This window comes from Grus americana, chromosome 5, assembly GCF_028858705.1.
Source record: "Grus americana isolate bGruAme1 chromosome 5, bGruAme1.mat, whole genome shotgun sequence".
Lineage (NCBI taxonomy): Eukaryota > Metazoa > Chordata > Aves > Gruiformes > Gruidae > Grus > Grus americana.
This window is the reverse complement of record NC_072856.1, coordinates 28088286-28102685: the sequence shown is the minus strand read 5'-3', so window position 1 is coordinate 28102685 and position 14400 is coordinate 28088286. Positions and strand designations below refer to the sequence as shown.

General features: G+C 60.8%; 1 protein-coding gene across 3 annotated transcripts in view; it reads left to right on the top strand.

The window, feature by feature from the left end:
* The window catches only part of LARGE2 (LARGE xylosyl- and glucuronyltransferase 2), a 25702-nt gene extending 11302 nt beyond the window's left edge, over positions 1 to 14400 (top strand). The window contains exons 1-15 of one of the 3 annotated variants that reach the window (XM_054826870.1): positions 5296 to 5401; positions 7509 to 7682; positions 7986 to 8242; positions 8648 to 8730; positions 9007 to 9130; positions 9670 to 9841; positions 10021 to 10125; positions 10384 to 10496; positions 10608 to 10733; positions 10886 to 11041; positions 11149 to 11312; positions 11596 to 11874; positions 12192 to 12338; positions 12503 to 12698; positions 12821 to 14400. In XM_054826870.1, coding sequence (XP_054682845.1) covers positions 7565 to 7682; positions 7986 to 8242; positions 8648 to 8730; positions 9007 to 9130; positions 9670 to 9841; positions 10021 to 10125; positions 10384 to 10496; positions 10608 to 10733; positions 10886 to 11041; positions 11149 to 11312; positions 11596 to 11874; positions 12192 to 12338; positions 12503 to 12698; positions 12821 to 13018 — 2238 coding nt within the window. In that variant the 5' untranslated portion in view covers positions 5296 to 5401; positions 7509 to 7564 and the 3' untranslated portion in view covers positions 13019 to 14400. Of the gene's footprint in view, positions 1 to 5295; positions 5402 to 7185; positions 7390 to 7508; positions 7683 to 7985; positions 8243 to 8647; positions 8731 to 9006; positions 9131 to 9669; positions 9842 to 10020; positions 10126 to 10383; positions 10497 to 10607; positions 10734 to 10885; positions 11042 to 11148; positions 11313 to 11595; positions 11875 to 12191; positions 12339 to 12502; positions 12699 to 12820 lie in introns of those variants that run through there. The other 2 variants (XM_054826871.1, XM_054826869.1) reach the window with 2 other exon arrangements.

Here is a 14400-nt window from a genome sequence, read left to right as displayed (position 1 = left end):
GCAAGCCCACGGCAGTGGGAGCGTGAGGAAATGGCAGGGGTGAACAGGTATTGATGCCCAGAGCACATCCGGAGACTGGGACACAGTGAACCTAATGGATTCAGAGCTGGCCATTAGCTGCAGCATGGACGTCAGCAAAAATGCAGATATTAGAAACTTAATCCTGGCAGAAGGAAGGGAGCTGGAGATCAGCCCAAATGCTGCTCCTCTTCTGTTTCAAGAGACAGGCAGAGTCACCCTGCTCCTTGTAGTGCTCCTGCACAGTGCCGAGGCTTGGTCCCTCCTGTGCCTAGGGTATACGTGAAAGAGATTTAGGACTCTGTAGCCTCTGTGTTAGTTTCAGTGCAGCTGTCCTGAGTCAGGCTTATGCTCCATCAGACCCAGAAAAAGGCCAGTCAGTGGCAATGCTTCACCTGCCGAGTATCCTCCTGGCATCCAACAACTTGTAGTCCAGGGAGGTAAAGCTGGAAGCAGTGTGTTGAACAGGTATCTCCTCCATGAGCTTGTTGGGGGTCTCAGCAGCATGTGGCAGGGTTTCATGGGAGGCAGGAGGCACTGGGGATGCTTCCAGGTGCCAGGTTGGAGTGGGGCTGGTGTACCCCAGCAGGCTGTGCGAAAGCAGGGGCTCGGTGGGAAAACCATGACCGGCATAGCCATGCGGGGTGCTCCCTTGCCCTGAGCCTGGCATTGAGGGCACAGGGCTGGCTGAGTGCTGGGGGAAGGTGGTCTGCTCCAGAAACATGGTGGGGGGGTGTTGGATGGCCCTTGGGTGAGGGCCTTCTGGCTGGCAGGGACTGACTTGGTCCCTGAGAGGTAATCCTTACTTCTAGCCTGGGGTGAGACCCAGCCGGTGGTGTTGGCACGTCTGGCTGGGCGTCCTGGGCATCGTGTCTGGTGTGCTGCAGCTCTGCTCACACACAAGCTTTCAGGGTCTATCCTGCTGGTCCCCTGCTGCAGTGAAGGACAAATGCAGCATGTGCAGAGCAAAGCAAGCCAGCACCCTGCTTTCTGCTGCCCTGGTGTCCTCACAGATGTGGTTGAAGGCTATTGCTAGCTGGATCCTTCCAGCTTCTTGGGCCTAACAGGAGTGAAAGCACTTAGGGACTGTGTTGCTAGCTGGGTGGCCACCTCTTGCCTTGCCTCAGAGTTGTGGCAAATTGCAGCTGCCCAACTTGTAAGCATTGCAGGATGTCTGATAGATTTAAGCCTCCTACGCAACACTTGCACGCTCTGCTGTGGCACCGGCCTCCCCACGCGTGCCCTGCACAGCCCTCTCCAGCTGGGGCTCTGCTGGGCAGCTGAATCCAGGGCCCGGTTGTGGACAGGGAGACTGGCTGCAGTGCTGCTCCACAGAAGCAAACTGTCTAGCAGGGCCTCGTGATCAGGGTCCCTGCCAAGAGGAGTTGCTCCCTGATGCATTCCTGGGGTTTCAGACACGGAGAGGTAAGCAGCGAGGCGTGTTCCTGTGTCAGACCCAGCCTGAACTTGCTTGTTTCCTCTGGAAACAAGGAAACAGTCTGGTGATGAAAGTCCTTGCTTCAGCCAAGCTTGGAGCTTCAACTAACACCCTTCAGAGACTGTTAGCTCCTGTTCCCCAAGTGCTACGCTTCTGTCAGAGAAGAGAAGATGGCTTTTCCATGTGACCTTTGTGGAATGAAAAGCTGAACTCTTAGAGCAGCACAACTGTGTGAGGTGATAATCTTATGGGGCCTGAGGAGAGCTTGATGCACGAGAATGAGGCACAGCTGACTGCTGCCCCAGGAAGATCTTCACCTTTCTGGGATTTTTCTCTGCAGCTTGGTGGTGTTGGGGACAGTGGGAAGGTGGGGACACTTTCTTCTTTCACAGCTCACGTGCTGGTATCCAACTCAGTGGCTGCTGCTTGATCCCATCTCTAGAATATGGTGGCTGTTTTGCCACAGGTTGCTCTTTCCAGGGAAATACAAAGGTGAAATTCTTACTTAAGTTTTGCTTATCATAAGACTGGGGAGGGAGGGATGGTGTGGTAATCCGGAGCATGGGGTTTTAATCCTGTTCTCCTGGCCAAATTCCATTCCGCCTCTGTAAATTCCTGCAGCTGCCCTGCTCTGCCCTGCCTGCGTGGTGTCGCCGGCTGGAGCGGCCCCCCTCAAGTGGCAGCATTTCAGCGATGGGGAGGGGGGCAGCAAGGTGACCCCGAATCATCAGGCGCTTTGTCAGGAGGGTGCTGCCGTACATGATTTAAAGGTGACCTGCTGAACAAGGAACCAGCCTGTCCCCTCCCGTCTCTTTGTAAAAGCAGAAGAGATTGTCCCCAGTTGCCTCGGTTCAAAGTGTGGTGTCTTTTCTCAGTTGCCAGTCTTGCTGCGTAGCTCTCGCCGCGGCTCTTGAGCCCTTTCTCACCTCCTGCGAGCCTGGGAAGCTGCCGTGTTATGCTCCTGCTGAGGCAGTCTTAGCAGGTCAGCTAAACTGTTGCTGCTCTCCAAGCTCCAAAAATGAGACCTGGGAGAAGGATTTGCAGTTTCTGTTGCCTACAGCTAGGTAACACAACGGCAGCGTGGCTCTGCAAAATCACTCCTCTCCTGTCTGGGGACACCCTCACCACCTCTTCCCTTGTAACGCCTGGAGGGATGTGGTTGGAGGCCAGCAAGCCTGGGGCTGTCCCTGCCCGTGCAGATCATGGCTGCTGTCCTGTGACCTGCAGATGGTCTTGCTGTGCCCCAGCATCCCCTCTGCAGGTGCCATTAGCTCTAGGAGTGACACCAGGCTAAGATGCCCACCTTGAGTTGGGCTTTGCTGCCAGCTGCGGTGCTGTGGGAAAACAGGGCTGCTCCCTGCTGTGCTTGTGGGGCTGGGGGAAACGTGAATGCGATGGGAACGCTCCCGCTGCCAGCTCTCCCTAAACATTAACTGCTCACCTGATAGTCACTGAGCCAGGGAGAGCGAAGGCCAGCCAGGCCGAGTCATCATGTTACTACAAAAAGAGAGGATCTTGGAGGAGCAAGGAGCACATGGGCAGCTCTGGGGGGGAGCCTGGGGCAAGCAAGGTGGGAGCACTGCCTGGAGAGCAAGTGCTGTTTGTGCACGGAGGGGTAGCTGGCAGGCAGGCAGCCTTGGGCTCCTGCCCACGCCTCAGAGGTTGGTGTGAGCATGTACCCGGTGTTTGTGCAGCTGCCCAGCTCTGCTGGCTTGATACTCCCTGTCCCCTGGCTATCGCCCTGCTGTCACTGGAGGCAGGGGCGTCTAGGCGTGAGGCAAGACCAGGGTTCTGCCTGCCCCTTTTCCAGTACTTGCTGTCAGCCTCTCCCTGCAAGAGAGGGGACCTGGGTGCCTCTTTCTGTCCTGTTTGCCACATCCTGATCCCTGCCCAAGCAGGAGTCACCCTGTTCCCCGGGAGAGCGTGGGGGAGGGAGGATAACCTGCTGCAAACAGCACTTCTGCCCTGCACCCTTGCGCTGGGGTCAGCAACCGGCAGTATTGGGAAACCTCTCATCTTACTGCTGGCTGTGCTTGTCTGGCACGAGCAAGGAGACTGAGGGAGGGTGGAGAGGCCAAGCACCGTGGTCGCAGGGGCGGGTAGAGCTGGGACACTTGCGTGCTGTTCCACGGCTGCTGGTACCCGCTGTGCCCCTTGCCTGGGAGCTGCTTCCAGCCTTGCCCTCCGCTTGCTGTGCCTTCAACGTTTCACAGGGGAGGAGAGGCAGTGTAGCTACCTTCCTGCTTGCCCTCTCTTCCTCACCACCATAGACATCCTAAAATGCCTCTGCCTTGGCTGTGCTCCCCCAGCAGCCTACCTGCTCCTGCCCTGGCCGGTGAGGGCCTGGCACTGGGCCCTCGCTTGCGAGAGCGAGCAAGATAGGGAGGCTGGGAAAAGCACGCAGAGAGGCAGCTGTGGTCAGCTGGGACAGGAGGTGGTTTCCTCCCCCGGAGCTGTGCTGTGGGCAGGAGGCCGCAGGAGGCCTGGGCTTCTTGCAGAAGCATGGGTAAACCCTGTGCAGCTGGCACCTCAGCTGGAACACTTGTTACATGGTGGATACCACAGGGCAGGGACAGGACAGTCCTGGGGCTGAGCTCCACGTGCCCCTGAGCCAGGCATGGGAGCAAAGGGAGGGCTCCTGCTCTGGGGAGCCACGGGGCTCAGAGCGGCACCCCGGAGGTTTCCTCTTCTTGCCGGGGCTGCATGGGCAGAAAGGTGCTGTTGAGGAGCGACCGCCTGTTGTAACGGGGCTCTGCAAGGGCAAGCAAGAGCTGCCTGAGCGGGAGGTAAATGCATCTCCCGGGGCAGTGATTTCAGTGCTGCCTGGGTGGAGACCCAGCCTGCCCCTGGCCTCGGGGGCTGCCTTTGCAGGCGCTGCTCGTCTTTGCTAGGCAGGCTGGGGCTTGCTGCCGCAGCTCGCCTGCGGGGTGGGGGGCAATTTAGTTTTCATCTAAATTGCTATGCAGGCAGTTTGCATCCTAATCCCTCCTGTCTGCTGCCGGTGGCCACCTTCTCCCACCACACCCTGCCTTCTCTGGGCATCCTCCAGCAGGCTCCCTCCAAGGCCAAGGAGGGCAGGGGGCTCCTCCTTCCCCTCCAGCCCTGGTCAGGAACCTGCTGCCTTTCCCCAGCCCTGGGGCCAGGCACGGGGCAGGGGGAGCTGCAGGTAGAGCCTTCTCTGCATAGTTAGCATTCCCAGCCCCGGCCTCCTGCAGCCATCCTGCTCACTCCGGGTGCTCTGGGGGATGCTGTGCTCTTCAGGAAACCCGGCTCTCCTGGGCTGGGGGGCAGCTCCTTCTTTTTCAAACCTACAGTGGTGTTTGCACCCTATCCAGGTGAGGGGCTTGTGCTCACACGGCAGCTGATACCTCTTCTCTTTGGGTAGCAAGGACTGCACCCCACCCCTGCCATACTTGTATCCCAGGCTGGCCGAGCAGCCCCTCTCTGCCAGCTGAGGGGAGACAAAGTGGGCTCTGCTGCCTTCCAAAGCCCCCCAAATATCCCTCCATGTGGACAAAGCCTCCTGCACCTGCCCTGGGACAAGGAGGTGGCAGGTGCTGGGTAGGGGGGTAAATAATCCCAATGCTTCTCTTATCTCAGCAAAGGAGGGATATTTGAGGCCTAGGAGCAGAAAGGGGGCTGGAGGGAGGGCGGATTCCTCCCGACTTACTTTGGGCAACCCCGTGCTCCTGGCGCTGGGGGCTCTTGAGTAGAAAGCGAATTTAATCTCTTGTTTTGTTTGTTCTTTCTTCCTCCGAAAGGGGGGCCAGCGCGGGGCGTGCGGGGGGAGCTTGGGTTTGAGAGCAGGGAGGGGGGGGGGAAGTGTCAGATCTGAAAGGGAGGAGTAAAGGGAGGACGGGGAACGGCAGACCCGGGAGGGAGCAGCAGCAGTGGGCCACCGGCCGGCTGGGAAGTGCCCGGGGAGGAGAAGAAGGGGAAAGGCAGGTAAGGAAATCACCTCCTGGGGGGCAGGTGAGGGGCCAGGTGTGGAGGGGGAGAAGAGATGGTGGGAGGGGTGGGGGTGCTATGGGGGGTATGGATGGAGTCCTTGGGTGCCCCTGGGAGGGTCTTTGCCAACTGGCCTGCTGCTGGTCCTGTCCTGTTCCCCAAAATTGTGTCCCAGTAGCTTGCTAACATGCAGGCAGGGGACGGAGTGCAGTTCCCCGCAGTGAGGCATCCCCCAGAGGGGCCACGGGGGCAAGCGGGAGCAAGAGGGGTGCTGCTGTGTGCCGCTGTGTGCCCCTACCTTCTCTCTCCTTCGTTCGTGCTAAAGTCCCTCGGCTTCCCAGACTGCTCGGTGCCGGCCGATCTCCCTCATTTTGCCTCGCCCCTGCCTCTTGTGCAGCCAGCTCAACACAAAGTTTGGGGGATGCCAGGCCGTGCGGGGGGGTGGAGATCAGCTTGTGGGAAGGGAGGCGGGCTGGCAGCAGAGTGCAGGGACCTTGCCGGGTCCAGCACGGCTCACGGCCGTGGCAGGGAGAAGGGATGCCTGGGGCCCGGTGTGTTCCGAGTGTCAGCTCCTTTTTCCCTGCCATGCTTGTGCTTGGCCCACTCTATAGAGCAGTAATTAGGGCGATGCTGGGCCCCACTTGCAGGGAGCTGTGGTGCCAGCAGGACCCCTTCTCCACCAGGAAAAGGGGTGCAGCCCTCAGGTGCTGTGCCTGCCGCTACGGGGGCTCGGTTGCATCCCCCAGTGGGTTACGGTGGCTGTGCTCCCTCGGGCTGGCCTTGCCCCAGCTCTCGCAGAGCCTGAGCCTGTTGCTGCATGTCCCTCGCTCCTGGCACCCTTGCCATCTGCCCTCAGCAGGCAATTCCTGTAGCGGGCAGGCGATTACACCCTGGTTTTGGGGGCTGCTCAGGATGTGTCCTTCCAGGCTGCCTGGTTCAGCCCCCAAGCACTGGTGGCCCCATGGGCATCTGCACATCAATGGGCTCCAGCAGGGTGTGTGCAGGGGGGAGCAGACCCTAATCCGGTCCATTCATCCCTGCAGCAGCTTTTGTTGAGCCTCCAGATGTTGCGCCGAGGGCAGGGGCTCTGTCTCAAGCTGCAGCAGGCAGGCAGGGGCGCAGAGCGGGGAGAGGTTGGTGTTCCCTTGCGTTGTGGGGTCTTTGTCTGCCTCGGGCACCTGGCTCTTCGTCACCTTGGGGCAGGGCGCTCTGGAGATGGGCATTCTGTCCCCATGTTGGGCCTGGGCGCAGGACCAAGGTGGGGAGCGTGGTGCTCTTTCTGGTGCCGGAGTGGCTGGCCGCCACCAAGGAATGAAAGCAGCGCAGCACGCGTGGCCGGAGCTGCTGCAGCGGGGCAACGGGGGGTCCCCCAGCGTGCCCCGTTGAGCCAGCAATGCCAGGAAGTGAGTTTCACTGAAGCGTTTGGGATTTTTCCACCAAACTTGGTCAGGACAGGTAGCAGTGAGCAGAGGGCGAGGCGCGGCAGACCTGGGTATGGGAGTTCCCCCAAGCCCACCGGCAGGAGGGCTGGGAAGGAGCCGGTGTGCCTGGCGGGGATCCTCGCCTGGCTCCATGTGGGCTGCGCTCCCACCCAGCCGCCGCGTCCTTGAGGCTGCGTCTCAAGAGCAGTCCCGGCCCCTTCGGCCTCCGGAGGCGGTGGGGGAGGGATCTGTGCTCCCTATCAAGGGCAGGCTCCATTAACCACCCCGTGACCGGCCACCCTCCTCCCCCGGGAGCCGTTCCTGCTCTCCCCTTGCCTGTGGGTTGGCAAAGAGCAAGGAACAGAGCTGGAGTGAAATCGCTTGGAACGCTCGTTCCCTCTTCCCATGTCTGAGGGGCCCCCGAGAGCCGTGCGGCCATAGCAGGGTGGCGGGACAGACCACGGAGGGGTCCAGATTCCCCAGCACGGGATGGGAGGGTGCCGGATGGGAGATGCTGTTGCTGGAGTGGTGAAGAGCATCTGTCTCGCCGCTGCGCTCACCCAGGTGGTGTCCTGGAGGGAGCAGGAGATGGGGGATGTCCTGCTGGGGGATGTCGAGGCACCTGGGCGTGGACTGCAGGGCTGCAGGTGACACCGCTCTCTCTGCTCCCCTGCCCCTCACAGGCTCTAGGATGCCGGGGCCTGCTGGGCTCGGGCTGCCCACCTGATCCTCGCCGCCCATGTCCTGCCGGCACACCATGTTGCGCTCCTGGCGTGTGAAGCTGAAGCTGCTGCTCGCCACGGTGACCCTGGCCGTCCTCCTCTCCTGGCTCTACCTCTTTGTGGGCAGCCTCGAATGTGAGTAGGTCCTTCTCTTCCTGCTCAGGTCAAGGGACAGCCCGCAACAGAGGGTGGGCAGGGGAGGCTGAAGTCTTGGGGTGGTTGCTGTGTGGCCACGCAAGTCACTGCAGGTGTATCCGAGCTCTGCATTTCCAAGGGCATTCTTGGGCATCAGGGGAGCAGAGCTGTGACGTTGGCTGGGCACATGTGGGGTGTGCCGGGACCTCTCGGTTGGGGTTCTGCCCCACCATCCGTACCCGGACCCTCCTGGCCAAGCTCTGCCTTGCTGTGCCCATCACATGCCCTGTGTCTCCTCTGCAGACGGCCGCTTCCTCCTGCTGCCGCCCTGCCTGGGCGAGCAGCCGAGCCGGGACATGGAGCGGGAGGCGCTGGCCTCGCGGGTGCGCAGGGTGGAGGAGGAGAACCAGCAGCTCCGCTTGCAGCTTGGCCAGACGCAGGCGGAGGGCAGCGACGGCAGCCCACAGTGGGGGGTCTCTGCCGAGGATGGGGACCCCCCCGGGGGCGAGAGGAGCAACCGCACAGCCTGCCCCAAGCAGCAGACGGTGCACAAGTGTGAGGTGGGTGATGGCACCCGCACGGTGGCCATGGTGGATGGGGGGACGTTGGATGGGAGGCTGGGACCCTGGCTGAGCACGGATGTATGTGCAACCCGCCTGGCACTGCTCACCCATGCTCTGCCCATGCTGGCGCCTCGTCCTGGCTCTCCGTGGTGCTCAACAGGCCACAGCCGGTGGGTGAGGGTGTTTTGCTTCTCCAGAGATAGAGGCCAGACAGGATGAGTGGCAGCCAGACTCCTGGTCCCCACTTCTGAGCCAAGGGACCCCCACCTATCTCTGGGCCTCCTTCCCGAGGGAAAGGGCTGGGTTATGGAGTCTCTCCCCATTGCACGGCTCCAGGGAGGAGCTGACAGGGTCCTGCAGGGGGGGTCCAGTCTCAAAAAGGCTCCATTTGTCTCTGGGCAGCTCCTGCACGTTGCGATTGTGTGTGCCGGGCACAACGCGAGCCGGGATGTGGTCACCCTGGTGAAATCCATCCTCTTCCACAGGTAACGGGGAGGTGCTGTGCCAGAGGCCCACTGGTTTGGGGTTCCCAGATGAGCTGCTGCAGGGGGGGCAGTGCTGTGGGAGAGGGGCTCTAGGGCCTCTCTCTACCCCCTGTGCCACTGCTGAGGTCCAGAAGGGGATTTGGCTCCCCCAGGCAGCTGGTTTGTGTCCACCTGCCCCCTCAGCTGGTGTCTGTCCTCTGGCAGGTGTGGGAGGGATGGGGACCATGTTCTTTCTCCCGCTGTGGTGCTGAGTGCTGCTGCACTTGCCCTTGGCAGGAAAAACCCCCTCCACTTTCACTTCATCACGGACTCAGTGGCCCACCAGATCCTCCAGACGCTCTTCCAGTCCTGGATGGTGCCCTCCGTCCACGTCAGCTTCTACAACGCCGATGACTTGAAGGCAGGCACTTGCCCCCGCTTTGCTATCCCAGCCCAGTGCTTGGAGTACCGAGGGGAGCAGCAGAGAGGGGCGAGCGGGAGGGTGTTTATTAACTCTTTTCCTGCTGGTCCCTCACTCACCTGCTCCCCTTTCTGGACTTGCTACTGGTCCAGCTGAGAAGGGGGGCGCAAGGCTGGTGCTGGAGGGTTGGGGTGGCCCCTTAGGGTAGCACTGCCTCTGCGGCAGAGCTGGGTCCCCCACTGAGCACTGAAACGCTGGGGTTCAGGTGGGCGTTCTGGTGGCTGGAGGAAGAGCCAGGCCAAGGTGAGAGTGAAGAAGAAGGAGATGCAGCCAGCGAGCGCCTGAAGGGCCTGGGGAGAGAGGTGTGCGGCTGCTGGTGGTGGAGCTGGAGGAGATGCTGCAGGCTCGGCTGGCTCCACAGCTCTGTTGTGCCCCTCTGCTGGCCTCCTCTGCATGGGGTGCTGGGCACACACAGCCGTCCTGCCTGGGCAGGGGAAGGGCACGGCCGTGCCCAGCCCTGAGGCCGTGTCGCCTTGCAGCCGGAGGTGTCGTGGATCCCCAACAAGCACTATTCCGGCATCTACGGGCTGATGAAGCTGACACTTACCAAGGCGCTGCCCTCCAACCTCTCCAAGGTCATCGTCTTGGACACCGACATCACCTTCGCCACTGACATCGCTGAGCTCTGGGCTGTCTTTGGGAAGTTTTCTGGTGAGGACAGGGTGCCCCCGGAACCCGCTGGGGCCCTTGGCAGGGCCCCGGGCACTGTGAGCCCACCATCCCTTTGGGGTGGCAGTCCCCGTGTGCCACAGCACCAGCGCAGTGGGTTTGCTTGGGCCCTCTGAACCTGCAGCAAGACAGGCTGGATCCACGTCCCTCTCTTTCCTCAGACAAGCAGGTGATCGGGCTGGTGGAGAACCAAAGCGACTGGTATTTGGGCAACCTCTGGAAAAACCACAAACCATGGCCGGCCCTGGGACGTGGCTTCAACACAGGTGAGCGTGGGCTGCCAGGGTGGGCCCTGCAGCCTGATGGTGCATCCAGCTGAGGCAGCACTTGGCACGGGGAGGCTGGGGAAGGCTGAGGTGAGGCAGGAGAGTCTGGTGGGCACGAGGGGGGTTGCTACAGCAATGCTGGTGGGCGCAGAGAAGTGGCATGTCCCAGGGCCTGAAGGCATGCAGGCTGCTGTGCTCCAACTCTGTGATGGCTGGGTGCTGCCTTGGTGACCCGGTGCCCTCCTCCCCGGCACCCAGGGGTGATCCTGCTCCTGCTGGACCGCCTGCGTCGCCTGGGCTGGGAGCAGATGTGGCGGCTGACGGCGGAGCGAGAGCTCATGAGCATGCTCTCAACCTCGCTGGCCGATCAGGTAAACGGTCCCTCCTCCGGGGTGGTCAACCCTGCTGCGTTCCTGTAGCACTGTGGCACAGGGAGGACATGCCGTCTTCCTCATCCGCCTGTGCGCTCGCTTCACTCCTAGGACATCTTTAACGCAGTGATCAAGCAGGACCCGTCCCTGGTGTACCGGCTCCCCTGCTTCTGGAACGTGCAGCTCTCTGATCACACCCGCTCGGAGCAATGCTACACCGAGGTCTCAGATCTCAAGGTGGGTGGGTTTGCTGCCTTTGAGACTGGGGAGGGCCTGAGGGACAGTGCATACACTGGAGGTCCGGGGGAGTCAGCACGGGATCTGGGAGCCTGGGGGGTGCTGGGTGCTGCTGACTGCCCCTCCGCGGGGTGACACACCACTGCCCTCAGGTGATCCACTGGAACTCACCCAAGAAGCTGCGGGTGAAGAACAAGCACGTGGAGTTCTTCCGCAACCTCTACCTGACCTTCCTGGAGTACGACGGGAACCTGCTGCGCAGGGAGCTCTTCGGCTGTGCCAGTCTCCCCAGCCCGCCCAGCAACCAGGTGAGGGCGATTGTGACTCTGCCCCTGGCCCCAGAGCGTGGGGCGGGCAGAGACCCCATGCAGCCACCCTGGGGCTCCTGCTCTCCCTCACTTTTACGGCACTGCAGCTGCAGCAGGCGCTGGAGGAGTTGGATGAGGACGATCCCTGCTACGATTTCCGCCGGCAACACCTCACACAGCACCGCGTCCACCTGTTCTTCCTGCAGTATGAGTTCCTGGCCCTTCCCAACCCCACCGATGTCACCCTCGTGGCCCAGCTCTCCATGGACAGGTACGTGCTGGTGGGGCTGGTGGGAAGTCAGGTCTCCCCCCTCCACTGCCTCTGGGTGGCTCCCCAGCTCAGGAACTACCAGGGATTTCTAATGTGGGTTCCTCATCCTCACACCAGTGATTTGCAGTGAGGAGCAACACCCTAACCTGGTAGCAGCAATTCTTCCTACTCTGCTACGAACACGGAGGGTGACTCGAGGCTAACTGACCGGCACCGAGTTCTGAGTTTGGCCAAGCTGCCATGGAGCAGGGTTCCAGCTCACGCAGTGCTTTCTGCATTGCAGGTTACAGATGTTGGAGGCCATCTGCAAACACTGGGCAGGCCCCATCAGCCTGGCGCTGTACATGTCAGACGCAGAGGCCCAGCAGTTCCTGCGCTATGCCCAGGCCTCAGAGGTGCTGAGTGCCCGCCGCAACGTCGCCTACCACATCGTCTACAAGGAGGGGCAGTTCTATCCCATCAACCTCCTGCGCAACGTGGCCTTGGCCAACACGCAGACACCATACGTCTTTCTGACGGACATTGACTTCCTGCCTATGTATGGCCTCTATGATTACCTCAGGTAAGGCTTTCTCCAGCCTGCCATGCTCCCCAAGCACCAGGGTTTGCAGGAAATGCCCTGGGCAGCTCTCCTCAACATGCAGAAACTGTTTCCTTTGCGTTCAACCTTGGGGTCCTGCCCTTGCTTTTGTCAGACGCCAGTGGATGAGGAAGCAGCCGTGGCTGTGAGGGGTGCCCCGTCCCTCCTGCCCCTGCATGGCACCACTACAGAGTGTCCAAACTCATTAATACTCTTCTGGAGTGGTGGGTGGGCTGAGGAAGGGGGCTGTGACCACGGCTCACAGCCAAGGAGACCTCACACTCTTCCTACCACCATAGGAACTCCATCCAGCAGCTGGAGCTGCCCCAGAGGAAGGCAGCTCTCATCGTGCCAGCGTTCGAGACCCTGCACTACCGCTTGACCTTCCCCAAATCCAAAGCAGAGCTGCTCTCCATGCTGGACATGGGCTCCCTCTACACCTTCAGGTAGGGACTGGAGCTGCCCCACTGTCCCAACAGGGCTGTCACACCCAGCAGAAGCCAGTTTTGTACTGTTGTGACTGTGGGGCAGCCGGCTCAGAGGACACCCTGCGTCCTCTGCCTGTCTCGGGGAGCTGCCAGTTTTCTCTCATTTCCATCTGTCCCCACAGGTACCACGTGTGGCCAAAAGGCCATGCCCCAACCGACTATGCCAAGTGGCGGACGGCCACTGTGCCATACCGCGTGGCGTGGCAGCCAGACTTCGAGCCTTACGTTGTAGTGAGGCGAGACTGCCCCAAGTATGACCAGAGGTTCGTGGGCTTCGGCTGGAACAAGGTGTCCCACATCATGGAGCTGGATGCGCAGGTGGGTGAGGGGCTGCTCCTGGCACCATGGAGGTACCGGGTCTTGGGGGGTGTTGGCTGGGTGGTGAAGTGTTGGTACCACCCAACCGACGCTGATGGCAGGGGCTGCTGCTCTGCCCCCAGGAGTATGAGCTGCTGGTCCTGCCCAACGCCTTCATGATCCACATGCCCCACGCCCCCAGCTTCGACATCTCCAAGTTCCGCCTGAGCGCGGGGTACCGGGGCTGCCTCCAGACACTGCGGGAGGAGTTCCACCAGGACCTGTCGCGGCGCTATGGGGCTGCCGCACTCAAATACCTCACTGCCGAGAGGAGCCTGTGATGCCCGGAGACAGCGGGTGCAGGGTGCTAGCGGATCCCTTCTGCCCCGGCCCACCGCTGCAGCCTGGCCTGAGAGAACCGAGCCGGCAGCACAGCCTCTTCAGCCCAGCCATGGGATGCCCGTAGCTAAGATGGAAGATGCCAGCTGCAAGAACGGGCAGTGCCTGCAGGTCAAGCTGCTGCGGCATGGCCGAGAGTTTTTTCGGAGCAGCAGCCTTCCTGTGTTACAGGGGACCCCCCCTGTGCCAGGGGCCAGTGGGACGGGTCTCCTCCCTTCCCTGTTTTAGCAGATTTGGATTCTCAGCTTTCGTTAGCTCACCTCACCTTGAGGCCCGGCCCCTCGAGAGGCCTGGGAGCTGTACCTTACCCTGCTCTGCCTCTGCTCTCTGGTCCCAGGTCCCAGTCCTCCGCACACCCCATTGGGGCTTTGGTGAGTGGGAGACGAGGATGTAGAGCATCCTTTTGCATCCTTTGTGGCGCCAGGCTCAGAGAAAGCCTCCCAGCACCCTGGGAGGTGGGGCCAGGGAGCACCAGGAGAAGTGGAGACCTGGTTCAAGCCCAGACCGAGGCTGGCTGGTTAACAGGGTGAAATATTGTCCCTCCCCATCCCTATGGATGCAAAGTCTCCAGTGGGGTTGGTCCAGTACTGGTGGTGTGGGAGTCACCCAGAGCAGGACGGGCTGTATGCTGTCCCCAGCAGTGAGCTCCCAGAACATCCCGGCTAGAAGCAGCCATGCTGGTGACTGGCCCTGTCCTGGGGCTGGCAGGGCTGCAAACCACGCCTGGCAGCCATCACGATGGGCAAAGCAGCAGCTTCGTGGGCCAGCACATGCTTGGAGAAATTCCTGGCAGGGGACCACCCTGCTCCTCCCCAGCTCTTGGCAGCGCAGCTGTTGCCATCCGCAGTCAGGGATGTGGTTGACACTGGAGGAGACCGTAGCCGAGCACTGTGGCAGGGTCCCCACACTGGGAACAGCTTGGCCAGGCACTATTCCACTGCTATCACACACTGGAGCACAGAGGATGCATTGCTTTCCTCACGCTATTTAAATTATTTAATACTTTTCTCATAAGAATTAAATGATAAGGGTGTCTTGGGTTTGTTTTTTTTTTTTTTTAAATCCTTTCTTCCTCCCAGGTGATTTTGCTGGTGGCCCTGGAGGCTCTCCAGGCCAGTTGCTGCTGCAGTCTCTGCTGTTCTCTCCTTAGCATTACTCTGGGCTGCAAGAGCCAGCTCTGTGCAGGTGTGAGGATTTCCGTCCGTGGTGGGAGCAGCTAGGAGGAGCCATATGAAGCGCGGGGTATGGAAAGGGCACAAGCGCCTCTTGCTTATTCTCTCTTCTTAATTTAATTTTTAAATTAAAGCTTTTTTATTCTTTTTCA